Raw genomic sequence first — 16,570 nt, 5'->3', positions numbered from 1 at the left:
ATGTTCATTTGATGCTATAAATTAACTAGAAGGAAGAGAGAGTTCACGAGCAACTTTAACTGAGGCTCTACAGCGATCTGTCAAACACATTAAAGTTACAATATGTACGATTTTTGTAATAAAATATCCAAAAATAACTTTCACAGTGTGATATATTTCCTGCAGTTATGTACTTATGTACTATCCCAAAAGTTCCCAAAGATTTTTAATTTCATAGAAAATCCAATTTGAAATAATGGCTCGTCCCTGATTCCCTTTTCACTTGTCGCCTGTCAATGATGTAATATCGCATTATCCCTGGTTTCCGCTCGTACTGCCAATGTGCATAAAACTAATCAGTATTATATAGTTCAACATGATGAAATGTTAGAATATGATCAGTATGTTATTCTAATGTTGATATAGTTTACTGCTAGACTCATGCAGCCAACAAACTAACACATAGAATAACATTACTTTCATTCGACTAATAAACTGACCTGTGTGAGTAATTCAACACTTGCTGGTAGTTCGGTAGAATGAAATGTCCTTATTCCTTTATACCCGCGGTAGAGCTGAAGATCTTTGCCCGAACCCGACAGGACCCGACGGGTTCAGTCTTAATTTCTATCATTTTAGACGGGCTCGGGCTTGCGCTCCGGGTTGCGCGGTAAATGAGCGGTCAGGTGATGCATTTCGATTAGCGTGAAAATGGATTCTGAGGAGGTGAAACGGAGGCTGGTCTCTGGCTATTACGTTTTGGTTGCACCAGCAAAGAAAGCAAAGTCTGAGGTGTGGAAAACTTTTGACCATGTGCATAATGAGAATAATGAGCCAGTGGGTTATGTGAAATGCAAAAGATTGTGGAGAGAAGTGGTGAAGCAAATCCCACGGAGCCTTTATCTTAATTTCGTTATTGCCAAATACTCATCTTAATTTATAATTTATCTTAATTTAATTTGTTAAGAAAGACTCCTTTTTTTAGCGCGTTGGCCTATTTATATTCGTATTGGTGATTGTGGAGAGAGGTGGCAGCAAGCAAGTTGTTTTTGTTTGATCCTTGTATCTAATCTCAATTTTATGTAACTTTTCGTTTTATTTCGGTATTGCCAAATACCTATCTTAGTTTAGCATTTATCTTGATTTAATTTGTTAAGTAAGACAAATGTTTTATTTGTGTATGCAGGCCTATTTAGATATTGCGATGTTACAGATGTTATTTTATTTCTTTGTTCCAACTTCCAAGTGGCCTATAGCCTACGTTAGTCATGAGTAAATGATGTTAATTTTTTTTATAAATGACTCATTCTTGACAAAAAGCAAAAGAGCTGTGTGCGTGCGCACATTTGAATAATGTCAGGCTGTAAACGGGTTCGGCTTTTAAAAAGCTGTCAATCAAAATGTACTTGTCGGGCTCGGGCCGAATTCTGTCAGCTCTAACCCGCGGGACTCGCGTGTGGTGCTGATATCTGTCTCTCATTAGCAATCGTGCCCTGCTTCATACCACAGTCATGTTAAAAACATCAATGTATTCACTAAACCATAAACATTATTAGATCCACCGGCTTGACGACAAGTTTCATAATTCTGCTTATTCACTGCGTCATCAACCTACGCCTTTGTTATTGTAAGAGGTTAGTGACCCCTAGCGGTGAAAAAAATTACATATTGTATCTGTAAAGAGCCACAAAAAGGTATTTGTTTAAATTTCTTTTAAAAATTACTAAATTTGAAGGTTGAGGCTTTGTTTCATATGAAGCCCGGTTGAAGTATAGGCCTAATCATTTAGTTTGTTAATATTTCATTAATATTATTTTCTAATATTTTATTTATGTGTATTGTTTTTGTATAAAAGGCTCTGACATTTCTGGGTGCCTGCCGCTTTAAGACTCTTATTCTGTGGTTACGGAAGAGAGAAATGTGTGATTAGCGTGTTAGATATAGTGAGCACGGAAACGAGTGCAAGTTCAACGGCATAATTCAGCCTACATACCTGTGTTGTGCAGCTTCTTTAGTCCCTTCTGAATAAGCCAGCTTCCAATGTTCATGTGTTGAGTTAATGACGGAAAACTAAAAGACAATACTGGATATTGGAATGTTCTGATGAGCACTGCTGAAGTCCAATACAGTCTAAAGAAGAAATTATATCTCCTCGTCTTTATTCCTGTGTCCTGACCGATACACCATCCTGTTTACTGGCTGAAAACCTTGATTAACTAGCCCTACTAGATTACCTCTTTACCATTGGTCCTTCGAGCCTGAGTGCAGTATTCAGGATGGAGGCAGATGAAGAGATGTATCCCGAAGTGAGACCTAAACGTCAAATACGTCGACCTGTCAGACTTCAGGACTTCGAAGTGGACTATATGGGATATAGTCAACGAGATCAGTTACAATGGGATCTGTCACCCCCTGCCATGGATTTACATTTACATTTATTCATTTAGCAGACGCTTTTATCCAAAGCGACTTACAAATGAGAAACAATAGAAGCAGTTAAACTAACAGTAGGACAACAATAAGCAAGTGCTATGACCCTTCTCAGTTTAATCTAACGCAGATTTTTGTTTTTTTGTTTTTGTTTTGTAGAACAGAACAGAATAGAATAGAGTAGTAGAGAAAGTTTTAGTATAACTGGATTAAGTGCTGTCGAAAAAGAAGCGTCTTCAGACGTTTCTTGAAAGTGGCTATGGACTCAGCCGCTCTGGTTGAATTAGGTAGATCATTCCACCAGCAGGGAACAGTCATGGAAAAGGTCAGAGAAAGAGATTTTGTGCCTCTTTGAGATGGCACCACAAGACGTCGTTCACTTGCAGAGCGCAAGTTCCTGGATGGCACGTAAGTCTGAAGTAAAGAGTTAAAGTAAAAGGGAGCAGAACCAGTGGTTGTTCTGTTGGCAAACGTCAGTGACTTGAATTTGATGCAAGCGGCAACTGGCAGCCAGTGCAGTTTTGTGAGGAGAGGAGTGACATGTGCCCTTTTCGGCTCGTTAAAGACCACTCTAGCTGCGGCGTTCTGGATCAGTAGCAAAGGTTTGACTGTGCAAGCTGGAAGACCAGCCAGGAGAGCGTTACAATAGTCAAGTCTGGATAAAACAAGTGCTTGGACAAGGAGTTGAGTAGCATGTTCTGATAGGAAGGGCCTGATCCTCCTAATGTTGTACAAGGCAAATCTACATGACCGGGCAGTTCTAGCAATGTGGTCTGTGAAGTTCAATTGATCATCAATTACCACACCAAGGTTCCTGGCTGGCCTTGATGGAGTTATGGATGACGAGCCTAGCTGAATGGAGAAGTTGTGGTGAAGTGTTGGGTTGGCCGGGACCACGAGTAGCTCTGTCTTCGCAAGGTTTAGTTGAAGGATAGGAGGGTGTTCCTCACTCGGGAGGGTCCAGACCAGATGACCCCTTTTCAGACAGCCCACCCTCACCCTGGGGGTTTCCCTGGGAATGCTGCTCACCCTGAGATTTATCAGTTAGCCCCAGACCACAGCTAGAGGAGAGATTTGGATGGGTTTATTCAGCCTGCGCGAACACCCTCATCCCATCAGAGCCCATATCTGGATTCTCGTTTCTCTGAGGAAATTAGAGCTATTCGGGAGGAGAATATTAAGCTGCTCCAAACACAACAGGCCTTCCAGACTGGCATAAAGGAACTCAATGAAGCACGGCGTGAGATGAAAGAGCTACTGGAGGTAGCCCGCTCGCTGAAGGCAAACCTGGCCCAAGTTAATAGCCCTGCCTCGAACTACAGCAACCTCACATCTCCACAGGCTGGTGCTGTAGCCTCAAGGAGTTTCGCTGATGCAGCAAATTCGAAGGAAATGGAGTGTGAGGACTGGCCTGATCCTCCACCCTGGCCTGAACCTGATGAGAACCTTGCAGGAGGCATGCGTAATCTCAGGGTCGAGGAACAAGGGCTAGACAGTAGCCAGCTCGACTTTCCCCCTGAAGGTAGAGTATGTATGCCTTGTAAGCCTCCACTGCCTCCTCAGTATCCCGCTCCTGCTTCCGATAAAGGGATATCACCATACCTCTCTAAACGACCCTCTCAGTTGCTCACACACCCTGCCCCAGCTCATGCACCTGTAATGAAATCAGCGCCTGCCCGGACCTACCATCCCTTAGCAGTCACTGGAGCGGTACATGGCATGCCGCCATCTAATCAGTTTATGCAGCCGCCGGGGAATGAGCAAGTGTATCGAGGGCCCCAACCCACAATCCCAAGGTTCATTCACCCGGATCCCAGTGAGTTTGCACGGCTTCGCATAGCTTTAGAAAACCTACTCCCATCCAATGCTACAGAACTCTTCAAGTATCAAATACTTGTGGATCATTTAAAGCTGGAGGAAGCTAAGCTGATGGCTGACGCTTATCTAAACTCACCAACCCCTTATAGTGACACTATGTCAGCCCTCCATGACAAATTCGGGAAGCCTCATCAACTTGCCTGAAAGAAGATAGCAAGCGTCCTAGAAACCCCCGAGGTAAGGCGTGGTGATACTATGGCATTCCAGAAGTTCTCTCTCCAGATACAATCTTTAGTGGGTTTATTGCAAACTCTGGGTCCTGAAGGGGAAATCGAACTCAACTGTGGCTCATATGTTGCTCGTTTGCTGAGTAAGCTCCCACCGGAACAGCGAGCGGATTTCCGTCGACATCAGTTCAAGCAGTTAGGGGCGACCCACACTTTACATGATTTGTCAGAATGGCTCCGCTATGAATCATGGTGTCAGGGCTTCGACAGTCAGGCTACCGGACGCAGCATAAAGGAAAGGCAGAACGTGAAGACTGATGGTCGTCCTGGTAGACAGACGGTGACCGTCCTACATGGAGCTGGTGAGTCGGCTGAGACAGCTTCTTCGTACCATAAAGAGAGTTCAATTAACCGAGGAGCCAAGAGTTAAGCCTACTGTGCCTACTGTGAGAGTACTGAACATTATCTTAGTCAATGCAGTGCTGTCACCAAACTCTCCAGAGACCAGCTTAAAGAGTGGATCCGGGTTAACGAGCGGTGCTGGCGCTGTGCACGAACTCATCAAGCCGCTCAGTGCACATTGAAGAAACCTTGCAACATCTGTCAAGGAAAACACCTACTGGCTCTTCACGAGATAAATACAAAAGCAGAGAGGGGCAATAAAGATGTAGCTGCTAAGGAAGAGAGCTGCTTAACTAGCTCCGCGGCTGACTCGCTCTACCTGGACAGACCTGGAGCCGGGAGTCGAGTCATGTTGAAGGTCGTCCCTGTGCTTGTACATTATGAGGACCGGACACTTGACACCTTTGCGATCCTCGATGATGGGTCAGAGAGGACCATGTTGTTTCCAGCAGCAGCTAAGTTCCTTGGCATAAAGGGCAAATTCCCGAAGCGCTTCCTTTGCGTACAGTCCGACAGGACATCCAGATCCTCCATGGCCACACAGTGTCTTTCCGCGTCTCACCAGCGGCGAACCCTCACACCAGCTATAAGATCAATGGGGCCTTCACAGCTGGCCGCCTCAGCCTAGCACAGCATACTTACCCTATTGATCGCCTGAAGAGAAAAAACAAATACCTAAGTGGCATTCCCCTACCTGCCTTAAGAGATGCTCAGCCAACATTCCTTGTAGGCTCCGATAACCCTCAGCTGATAACACCTGTCGAGCCAGTCAGACTTGGTCCACCAGGTGGCCCAGCCACAGTCCGCACCAGGCTTGGGTGGACTCTTCAGGGCCCCACCCCATTCATGGGGTGGCCTATCCAACCTGCACAGTGGCTGTATACTTCATCTACGCCATCAATGGATGAGCTTTACAAGCATGTTGAGAGGCTCTGGCAAGTAGACACTGTACCTTACCGACCAGAAAGAGAGGTGACTCGGTCAAAGCAGGATCAGCAGGCTGTAGCATTGCTTGAATCCAAGACTGTCCGTACTAATGTAGATGGAATTCTTAGGTACGCCACACCATTTCTGCGACATGCAAGTATGTCACCATTGCACTCGCCAAAGGAGGCAGTTATGCCCATGTTACGTAGTACTGAGAGGCGACTCTTAAAGGACCCCAAGCTGGCGGATTCATACAGGAAGGAAATGCAGAAGCTCATTGAAGCAGGTGCTGTGAAAGAAATCACTGAGGATACCTCTACTAAAGAAGGATGGTACATCTCACATCATCTCGTCAGTCACAACGGAAAAAAACGCCTGGTCTTTAACTGCTCTCACCAGTACCTTGGGCAGACCCTGAACCAGTACCTGTTACCTGGCCCTACTCTTGGTGCCCCCTTGCTGGGAGTCTTACTGAGATTTCGTGAACATCCCATAGCGGTTAGTGGAGACATCAAGGGGATGTTTCATCAAGTCCGCCTCATCCCTGAAGATCGCCGCCTTCTAAGGTTCCTGTGGCGGGACCTGAAGGTGGAAGAGCCCCCAAGAACATCTGAGTGGCAAGTTTTGCCTTTCGGCGCAACGTGCAGCCCATGCTGTGCGACATACGCCCTGCAGCGCCATGTTGTTGACCACTGCCGGCCGGACGATGACCTGAGATTCTCCGTTGTGAACTGCTAGTGGATCGACTCAGGGATCTTCTGAAATCTGCAGGTTTTGAGTTGCGTCAATGGGCTTGCAACGATCCAAGCGTCCTGAGCCACTTGCCTCAAGAGGCCAGATCAGAAAGCCTGGACCTGTGGCTGGCACAGGTTAAGTCCAACCCTCTGGAGTCAACACTTGGTCTCAGCTGGAATTGGGCAACCGACTCCTTGGGCTACAGACATAGGCCTGTGTCCTACGAGGATCCAACCTTGAGGAACATCTACAGAGTTCTAGCTACTCAATATGATCCCCTGGGTTACATGTTACCTTTCTCCACCCGAGCGAAGCTCATCATCAGGCAGCTGTGGGATAAGAAGCGAGGTTGGGATGACTCGAACTTACCCGCCGATCTCCTGCAGGCCTGGTTCAGCTGGGAGGCTGAACTTGAGTCCTTACCTCTCCTTACATTCCCGCGTGCATATGTTCCGGCGGACGCCAACCTTGCGGGTGCCACCCGTGAGGTGCATATCTTTGCAGATGCCTCTGAGCAAGCCTATGGAGCCGTAGCCTACATGAGAACTGAGGACAAGGAAGGCCAGATCCACCTGTCTTTGATCCTTGCTCGTTCACGAGTAGCTCCAAGACGTCTACATTCTATCCCACGCCTGGAGCTTTGTGGAGCTCTGGTTGCAGCGCAGCTTGCTCGTGTTCTCGAGAGGGAACTTACTCTGAAAGTGGCTCGAACTGTGTTGTGGTCAGATTCCACTACCGTACTGACCTGGCTACACTCTCAGTCTTGTCGCTATAAGGTCTTTGTGGGTGCCAGAATAGCTGAGATACAGGAGTTAACAGAGAAGTGCACCTGGCGCTACGTGGACTCTGCAAATAATCCTGCTGACGATCTGACGAGAGGGAAGACCCTGGAGGCCTTAATAGCTCCCAACCGATGGTCTCAAGGACCTCCCTTCCTTCTCCAGAACCCAGCCACCTGGCCAGAAAGACCCAGCACCGAGCCATCTGAAGACAAAGCGGAACTCCGGAAGACGCTTACTTATCCAAAGGTATGATAGCAACCTGCAGCATCCTGGTCCAGAGCGAGTCTTTGCAGAGATGCGGCGGTCATTCTGGATAATCCGTGGAAGAGAGGCAATTTGCAGACACCAGCGTTCTTGTGCCGAATGTCAGCGTTGGAGAGCTCAACCTTCCATTCCCCGAATGGCGGACCTTCCCGTTGCTCGTCTCCGATTACACAATCCAGCCTTCCATTCCACTGGCGTGGATTGTTTTGGGCCCATGTTCGTGAAGATGGGCAGACGTCAGGAGAAACGCTGGGGGATAATATTTAAGTGTTTAACAACAAGGGCGGTACACTTGGATCTCCTCAGAAATATGGATGTGGATGCTTACTTGATGGCCCTGAGACGGTTCATTGCCAGAAGGGGGACACCTGCAGAGTTGTTGTCAGATCAGGGAACCAATTTTAAAGGAGGAGAACGAGAGCTTAGAGAGGCTTTTGCCAGTATGGAGCCAACCCTTCAGAAACAACTCGCGCGACAGAGGATTAAGTTCCAGTTTAACCCCCCAGCAGCTCCACACTTCGGTGGAGTGTGGGAAAGAGAGGTCCGCTCCGTCAAGTCTGCACTTTATACCTGCGTGGGGACCCAACCTGTTCATGAAGACGTCCTGCTCACCGTTCTCCTGGAAGTTGAGGCAATTCTCAATTCTAAACCGTTGGGTTACGTATCTGCTGACATTGCGGATATCGACCCTGTGACACCCAATAGTCTGCTTATGGGGCGGCCTGATGGATCTCTTCCCCAAGTGGTCTATCCTGAGACGGAGCTCCTGAGCCGTAGACGCTGGAGGCATTCACAAGTTCTCGCTGATCAATTCTGGTCCAGATTCATCAGAGAATATCTCCCTGGGCTGCAAACCAGACAGAAATGGCAGTTCTCTTCTCCTGAACTACTGGATAAGGCCGTTGCCATGCTGGTGGACCCGCAGCTACCCCTCACAGCCTGACTGATAAGCCTTTTAATGGGAGCAAATGTGCTTGCACATTTGGGGGCGGCTGTATAAAAGGCTCTGGCATTTCTGGGTGCCTGCCGCTTTAAGACTCTTATTCTGTGGTTACGGAAGAGAGAAATGTGTGATTAGCGTGTTAGATATAGTGAGCACGGAAACGAGTGCAAGTTCAACGGCATAATTCAGCCTACATACCTGTGTTGTGCAGCTTCTTTAGTCCCTTCTGAATAAGCCAGCTTCCAATGTTCATGTGTTGAGTTAATGACGGAAACCTAAAAGACAATACTGGATATTGGAATGTTCTGATGAGCACTGCTGAAGTCCAATACAGTCTAAAGAAGAAATTATATCTCCTCGTCTTTATTCCTGTGTCCTGACCGATACACCATCCTGTTTACTGGCTGAAAACCTTGATGAACTAGCCCTACTAGATTACCTCTTTAACAGTTTTCCCCTAATTGTATACGATTATTTTGATTGAAAAGGAAGAAAAATGTATGATTATGTGTTGAGTTAAAAGTAATTGCCGTTGTTAAGAGCTGTGATTGGTTAAAACGTTGGTGGGGCGGGATTGAGAAAAAAAAACTAAGGAAAAGAAGATATGATGGCTAGAAGATAGAACGTGTCTGATTGCTAATTTGAGTATAAAAATACCATCCTGTGACGGTTGTCCATAAGAGAACTGATTTAAAGTTGGTATTTGTTGTTTGAACGTGAGGGGATAGAAATTTCCCCTTTGATAGTCGAATGACAGTGTAGCTCACGATTCTCAAGAAACTGTGCGAATCACACGTGAAAGACTAGCGAGGTCGCGTTTGTGGAAAACTACCGTGTGTCGCTTCTCTTAACAAGCCTAGAAGACATCCCAGATAGCGCCCTGAGATACCAGGAATTCTCAGTGGTTCCTCTGGCAACGCTGGACGAGTTCGCCGATCTGCCGTCAGTTCTTCACGGACCGAAATCTCTCCCGCTGAAAGTGCGTCATTTGAAAGCCGGCTCAAACTAGTATCGGTAAGACAGCTGTTTGTTTTGTTTGCTCATCAAGCGAAGCGGCAATCTGTTTTGTGCCTCAACGAACCCCAGCATCGTATCAGGCCTGCAACAGGGTATTTGTTTTATTTGACACCCAGGTGTTTTTGATTGTGGGAAATGTGAAAAGTAACCTTTGTGTTGATACAACAAAGAATCCTTGGACTTGAGTATTTCATCAACACATTCATATTTCCCTTGGTGATATTTGGGACAGTTTGCATATTTACAGTCCATCTTATTATCTGTTATATCAGTGATATAGTATTCTCTATATAGGGAATATTAATACAGTGTTGTATCTGTGAGTTGTTTATTTTGAGTTTGAAAGGAGGAAAGATCCTCTCATTGTAAAACTTTAAAGGGTTAACTTTTATTTTATTTTTGATTACTATTTGAATTTTACTATTTTATTTGAGTAAACTACTTAAAGTTTCTACTTCACTTACAAGACGTTGTGGTTATTTTAGTCTGTTAATAAGCACACTAATATTGAGATAAAGGGTTTATTGAAATAAAGTTAATAATATTCAGAGGTTACTTAGAGAGATCTAACAATAAGGGTGTACTCACACTAGCCAGTTTGAACCGTGCCCGAGTGCGTTTGACCACCAAAGCGCGGTTCGTTTGACTAGTGTGAGTGCTCTGAACCGTGCCCGGGCGCGGCTCGATTAGTAATCGTACTCGGGCCCGGTTCATGGCAACCGTGCCTAGTGTCAGTACACCCTAAACTAACCCAGGGCCCCTCCCGCTTAAATCCAAGGGAGAGGGCGCTACACATATCAAAAGTAACCTGGTCTGTCCTGTCTGTCGGCGCGTTGTCAGTGTCCTCTTTGCTCCGTGGTGTATTTTTCACTGCGTGAGAACATGGTGGGCCGTGAGAGCGGCGTGGGTTGACGGACATAGCAACTGTAACTAAAGTGGGCGGGACTTTGCGAACGGTGCTGTTTCCAGGACTAATGTTATTAACATGTCAAGTGCTGATGCTGTTTTAGCCAAGTGTGTCCGACTGCATCCCGCAGTACTACAAACCAAGCTTCTATGAATTATGCCTACTAGAACAAATTATAATAAACTTGTTTATTTTTTTATTTTAAGTTTATAAATAAGTTTATTTTAAGTTTATAATTAAATTTGTAATAGTAGGAGTAACTTGTAGGGGCGTGGTTTGTAGTACTGCGTTTTTTTTGCTGCTGCTCCTCAAAAACCAACCAGTTGGCGCCATAGTTAAATCAATATCTTACAACTGATGACCAGAGTAGAAAGGTAAATATCTAAATACCAAAAAAGTGTAAATATTGGATCAATTATCATTCACTCTCTAGTAATAATGACTGTCTCTCTTTATCATTATAGATTCAGGTCTGTCTCCAGCTGTTATAGCAGGAGTTTGTGCTATTATTCTGCTCGTGGCTGCAGCATCTGCTGTGATTTGTCATCACATGCGCCAAGCAAGAAGGAATGGTGAGTATTATCTACAGATTATTTAAAAAGATTGAAATACAAAATATATTGTGCGCAAAATCTTTAAAAATGGTTCTTAACCAATTGGTCTGTTTAAAGGATTAGTTCATTTCAGAATTAAAAATTCCTGATAATTTTCTCACCCCCACATCATCCAAAATATTCATGTCTTTCTTTATTCAGTCAATTAAGGTTTTTGAGGAAAACATTCCAGGATTTTTCTCCATATAGTGACTTAAATGGGGTCCAACGGATTGAAGGTCCAATTTGTGGTTTTAATGCAGCTTCAAAGTCTCAACACGATCCCAGACAAAGAATAAGGGTCTTATCTAGCCAAACCATCTGTCATTTTCTTAAATAAATAAACATTTATATACTTTTCAACCACAAATGCACGTCTTGCACTAGCTTTGTGATGCGCCACGCATTACGTAATGACATTGAAAGGTCACGCATGACGTAGGCGGAAGTACAAACAAGTACAAAGGTAAAACAATGATGGTGAGGGAGAAAATTAGAGTTTGTCACCCTACCTTTTTAAACCGGAACACGTGTGACCTTTCAACGTGACTACGTAATGCATGGCGCATCACAGCTAGTGCAAGACGAGAATTTGTGGTGAGTAAATTATCAGGAAATTTTAATTCTGAAGTGAACTACTCCTTTAATTGAGTTTGTTATCATTGTTCAAACAGATATCAGGAGGCAGTTCAGTGAGCAGGTAAGACACTATGCACATTAAATCTGTAAAAAAAAAAAAAAAAAAAGATTCAGATCTGTGAGGTGGCAAGATGTTTTTGTGTTTTATGTGGTTTAATTTAAAATCATTGTATAGAAACGTCAATAATAACTGTTTCTTCAAGACAGCACTGCTCTCATACTGTATTACTTTATAATAAAGAACAGTGGTATGATTACATTTTATATTATTATATACTTAGAATAATTTGTGTATTATTGTACAATATTTCAAGCATTTAATTTTTATTTATTTTAATAAATGTGAAGAGAAACATCCTACATTTAAGATATTTTGTTATCTTTTGTAATCCCAAGTCTTTGTGTTACTCAAACATCAATCCTGTTTTTTTTATTTGACCTTCTGTGTATCTGTTTATATATATATATATATAGGCAAATAATGTTGGAGACCTGTCCCCTGATCAGATTGACACTCAATTGATGAAGACTACCAGTGACTCGTCACCTAATCAGACTGAGACGGAGGCTGCCAATGAGATGCCTACGTAACATTATTTATTATTTTGATACTTTCATTAAAAGAGAACTTGAAGAGAAGAAGGGAAACGAGAAGAAACTCATATCACTCACAGAGAAAGTCGCGATACCAAGATTTCAGTAGTTGTTACCAATACTACTGAAATTTAACCTTGAAACTATTCGTTTTTTTTTAGTAATTTAAATAATACATGAAAACATGTAGCCTAAATATATTGTAAAGGTCCCATGGCATGATCACTTTATGAGTTTTTTTTAACATTAATATGAGTTCCCCTAGCTTGTATATGTCCCCCAGTGGCAAGACATTTTGATAGGTGTAAACCAAGCCCTGGGTATCCTGCTCCACCTTTGAGAAAAAGAAAGCTCAGACGGCGAATTCTGGAATCTTCCCCGTATGTCGTCATACAGGGGAAAGGTTACCTCCCCTTTCTCTGCTTTGCCCATCTAGAGAATTTGGCCCGCCCATGAGCAAATTAGCTACGCGAGCGTGATATTGTTTTTTCCTCGAGAGACATCATGGCTTGCAAACGAGCGAAGCATGACAGTTGCTCAGTGTTTGGATGTACAAATGAACACAAAAGTATTTTTTTAGTTCCTTCACCCAAGCCTCTGAAGAAACAATGGGTTAATTTTATTTTCTCTGGAAATGGGCCGACACAACTTCCCAAAGTTTTGTATGGTCCAAACATTTCACTGACGACTGTTTCCTCAACTTGGGCCAATACAGAGCTGGCCTCGATGAACGTCTGAAAATAATCGATCGAGCTACCAAGCAACAATTTCTGATGTGTAATTGTTCAAGTAATCTTTCTCTCAAAATTGTTCAATACTGTTTATGCATCAGTAAGTCAAGCCAGTGACTAAAAGATCAACTTCATATTGTTTCTTTTAGTAGGATAAAAATAATCTTATTTAAATTGTGATTAAATTATATACAGAAAGCGATCAAAGAACAATCCCTTTCCAATCGCAAAGCTGTCAATCACACAGCGCGAGTTTATCTGGACACTTGCCAAACTCGTTATGAAATCAATGACGCTGTTACACTGCACAACGAAGCTCTGACTTACTGTATTTACATCATCATGTTTGCATTGGTGAAAGCTTTAGTGAGAGTGCAGAAACTGCGTTGTTGCAATGATAAGCTTTTCATTCTCGTGATCAACAGACTGTCATCTGCTCAATGCTCATCATGCTGCAACCTTTTATGTGATGGGAATAGATCTAAAAACTTCTCACGATTCGTTAATCTCGATAGCTGTAATAGTAAATGTATAATAGCTGTAATAGTAAAAGTATTCGAGAGAGTTCATGTAATATGAACGGCATCCTGGCCAAATTTGCCCCTTGGCCTCTGTCCATCATGGCCTCCTAATCATCCCCATATTTGGCTTCATCACTGTCTCCTCTCCACCAGTAAGCTGGTGTGTGGTGGGCATTCTGGCGCAATATGGCTGCCGTCGCATCATCCAAGTGGATGCTGCACATTGGTGGTGGTTGAGGAGATTCCCCACTTCTATGTAAAGCGCTTTGAGGTCTCAGAAAAAGCGCTATATAAATGTAACTAATTATTAATTATTAATTAATACTAGCTATTTCATATGCAAGCATGTCAGCCAATCACAGCAGTGGCCGGTTACACTGCAGTCTCACACAGACATGCCCCTTAAAACAGCGTTCAAATCAGAGGCTAAAATCAGGCTAAGAAAAATTACTTTTATTTCTAAATTATGACTATTTTTTATCTAAAAAACATACTAACATTTATAAGGGCACCCCAGGAAACATAAAATAACCCCATGCCAGGGCACCTTTAAAATATGCAAACATTGCTTCAGAAAAGACAAACAGTTCATTAGTAATAAAGTAAGAACAACAGATAGTCCAATCCAATAGTGCAAAGAGTGCTTGAGGATTTTCAGGCATATTAAAACTGCTAAAGCGATTTAGACAGGAACAGTGAGCGATTTCTGTTTCTTATCAGTATTGCCATTTCTATTTTCATTAATAACAGCAGAAATTACGCTGCAAGACCTGCACGGGGGGGGGGGGGGGGGCTACATAGACTACATAGCCTATAATAAAATATAATGAATTTCAAACCTGAACCAAACAAATTTTTATTCAAAGATCAACAGTATGTCATTAGTCTTTAGTCTGCTACAAAAAAAAACTCAAATTGTGAAGAAGAAAAAAACAATGACTGTTGTTACGATGCGTAAATCAGACCTTAACGCTAATAAGCCTTATGCCAAAATTATTATTAATTAGCCTACAATTAAATTGTCGGTCATTAAAAAAGAAAACTAAATAATTGTGTAGATTATTTGCTTTGTGTAACACATCAGACATTAGGCCGAAGTATTTTTTTGCACACAGTGCCGCGACCAATGAATCGCTCCTTTATGTCTCAATCAATCACTCCCTAGCGGCTGCTGCAACTTGCGCTCTCTAAAATTAGCTTATCAATGCATATCTAAATTCGCACCTTCGGTCTCTTTGAAAAAAGAAACAAAGAGATGCCGCAGCCGGTGGGGGCTGGCTGCAGGACAACTCAACCTCCACGGACAGTTTTTAATGTTTTATCAGACGATAACTACTCAAGATTTTGCTTAAGTATAATTTTCGGGACAATTGGGGCCGGATTTGGGATTCAGGACAACAGATCAGATTTCGGGACTGTCACGAATTTTGGAACGTCTGGTCACCCTATAAGCATCTGGAGTGTGTTTTAATCACATTTCACAGATATGTTTGTAGGGTGACCAGATTTCTCAGAGTGGAATACGGGACAGACAGGCACCCTCACCCCCATAGAACACGCATATCTACCCGTGACAATAATGTTAGAGTAGTGGACAAAAGTCTTGAACATTGGACATTTGACAAAATGGACATTTGACAAAATGGACATTTGACAAAATGGACATTTTCACCCTTCATGTTAAACATTTTGTTAAGGATTTTGTAAGCACATAGTTGTGCTTGGAGTGATACAATCATTAATGAGAACACACGTTCCACGGATGTAGATGAACCAGGTAAACAAACTCCACGGCCAGAGATGTTGAGTGAAATAAAAAATGTAATTACATAATTATGTTTCTACTCCAATTCGCTGTTGAAATAACATAAACATTTAAACTGTGGCTGTCATTACTTATTTTCAAGACAGATTTATTCAAACATACTGTACAATTATAGTATATAGAGAGGAGCATTTTGATAAACATATAACCTAGACTAGAGTTATTTTCTTTTGCGAACTAATGAGATAATGGACACTGAATGACTTTCCTGAAGTAATGTAACGTGAAGTTGTTTTTTGAAGTCTAGTCATGATTGAATGAAAGACTGATTAAGTGATTGTACTGTTTCTTTATACATACCTTCTGATGTAATATTCTATGATATTTTGTTTTTGTGCCATAACTAGTTCACTGACACTGACGCCAGATCCTGCCTTCACTAACTGAGTTAATCGATAGGGAATTGTGATTGGATGTTTTATTTGTTCTACAAAATATACAATGATGTTATTGATTAGGCTATTCTCCCGTAATAGAATATTACTTGCTCTATCACTCAGCAATAAAGACATTTTAAGAAAGCTGAAATACGGGACAAAACATGATTTTGTCATAAGTTGGGACACTAAAAATAGAGCTGAAATACGGGACTGTCCTGGGAAAAACGGGACGTTTGGTCACCTTGTGTTGCTGATAAAACAACAATATGCTTTTTGTATTATAATGTACAGATTTTCTTTTAACAAGTGTCTTGTAACATTATAACCTTTTCTGAACCATTTGAGATGCTGATGAGGTTTTTTTTACTGCCAAGTTTGTGCATTTAATGTGAGGATGAAGATGGAGACCTGGAAGGACATTAAAGTTAAAGATTCACTTCTTCACATCATCTTTTCATTATAAATGTTTTCTCCATTTCATGTCTCTTTTAGTTCTATTCTTGAAGCAAGTTCAGCTGTGCTGTGATTGTCTACTGTGATTATGTCATTATTTGTGTCTTTCATGTGTTTGTATTGTAAATTATTATCACTGTGTGATGATAATAATCGCCTTCGCTTACAGTCGATCCCCAGTTTCTCAAGACGCTTTCCTGAACAGCTGTAGACAGGATTTTACTGACCTCAGTTTTAAACATCATCTGTCTGAACAATGACAAAATAGCCTAGCTCTTGAATACTTGTGCAAATCTCTCTTCAGATGTTTGATTTCTATGTTCAAAGAGCTTCTCATCTGCAGGTTTCTCTGAACTGTGGGCTTCCTGAACGTCAGGATTTAGAAGTGGTCATCATGGTGCCT

General features: G+C 42.6%; 1 protein-coding gene across 1 annotated transcript in view; it reads left to right on the top strand.

Moving 5' to 3' along the window:
• Positions 1-12,428, top strand: part of LOC309475996 (uncharacterized protein) — a 29,680-nt gene extending 17,252 nt beyond the window's left edge. The window contains exons 7-9 of the mRNA XM_082139064.1: positions 10,896-11,003; positions 11,699-11,724; positions 12,138-12,428. Of these exons, the coding sequence (XP_081995190.1) occupies positions 10,896-11,003; positions 11,699-11,724; positions 12,138-12,254 (251 nt within the window). The 3' untranslated portion in view covers positions 12,255-12,428. The remainder of the gene's footprint in view (positions 1-10,895; positions 11,004-11,698; positions 11,725-12,137) is intronic.
• Positions 12,429-16,570: the final 4,142 nt, after the last annotated feature.

Source organism: Leuciscus leuciscus, assembly GCF_965113295.1.
Source record: "Leuciscus leuciscus genome assembly, chromosome: 15".
Classification (NCBI taxonomy): domain Eukaryota; kingdom Metazoa; phylum Chordata; class Actinopteri; order Cypriniformes; family Leuciscidae; genus Leuciscus; species Leuciscus leuciscus.
Note: the sequence above shows the minus strand (reverse complement) of the source record. Positions and strands in the feature narration are given on the sequence as shown.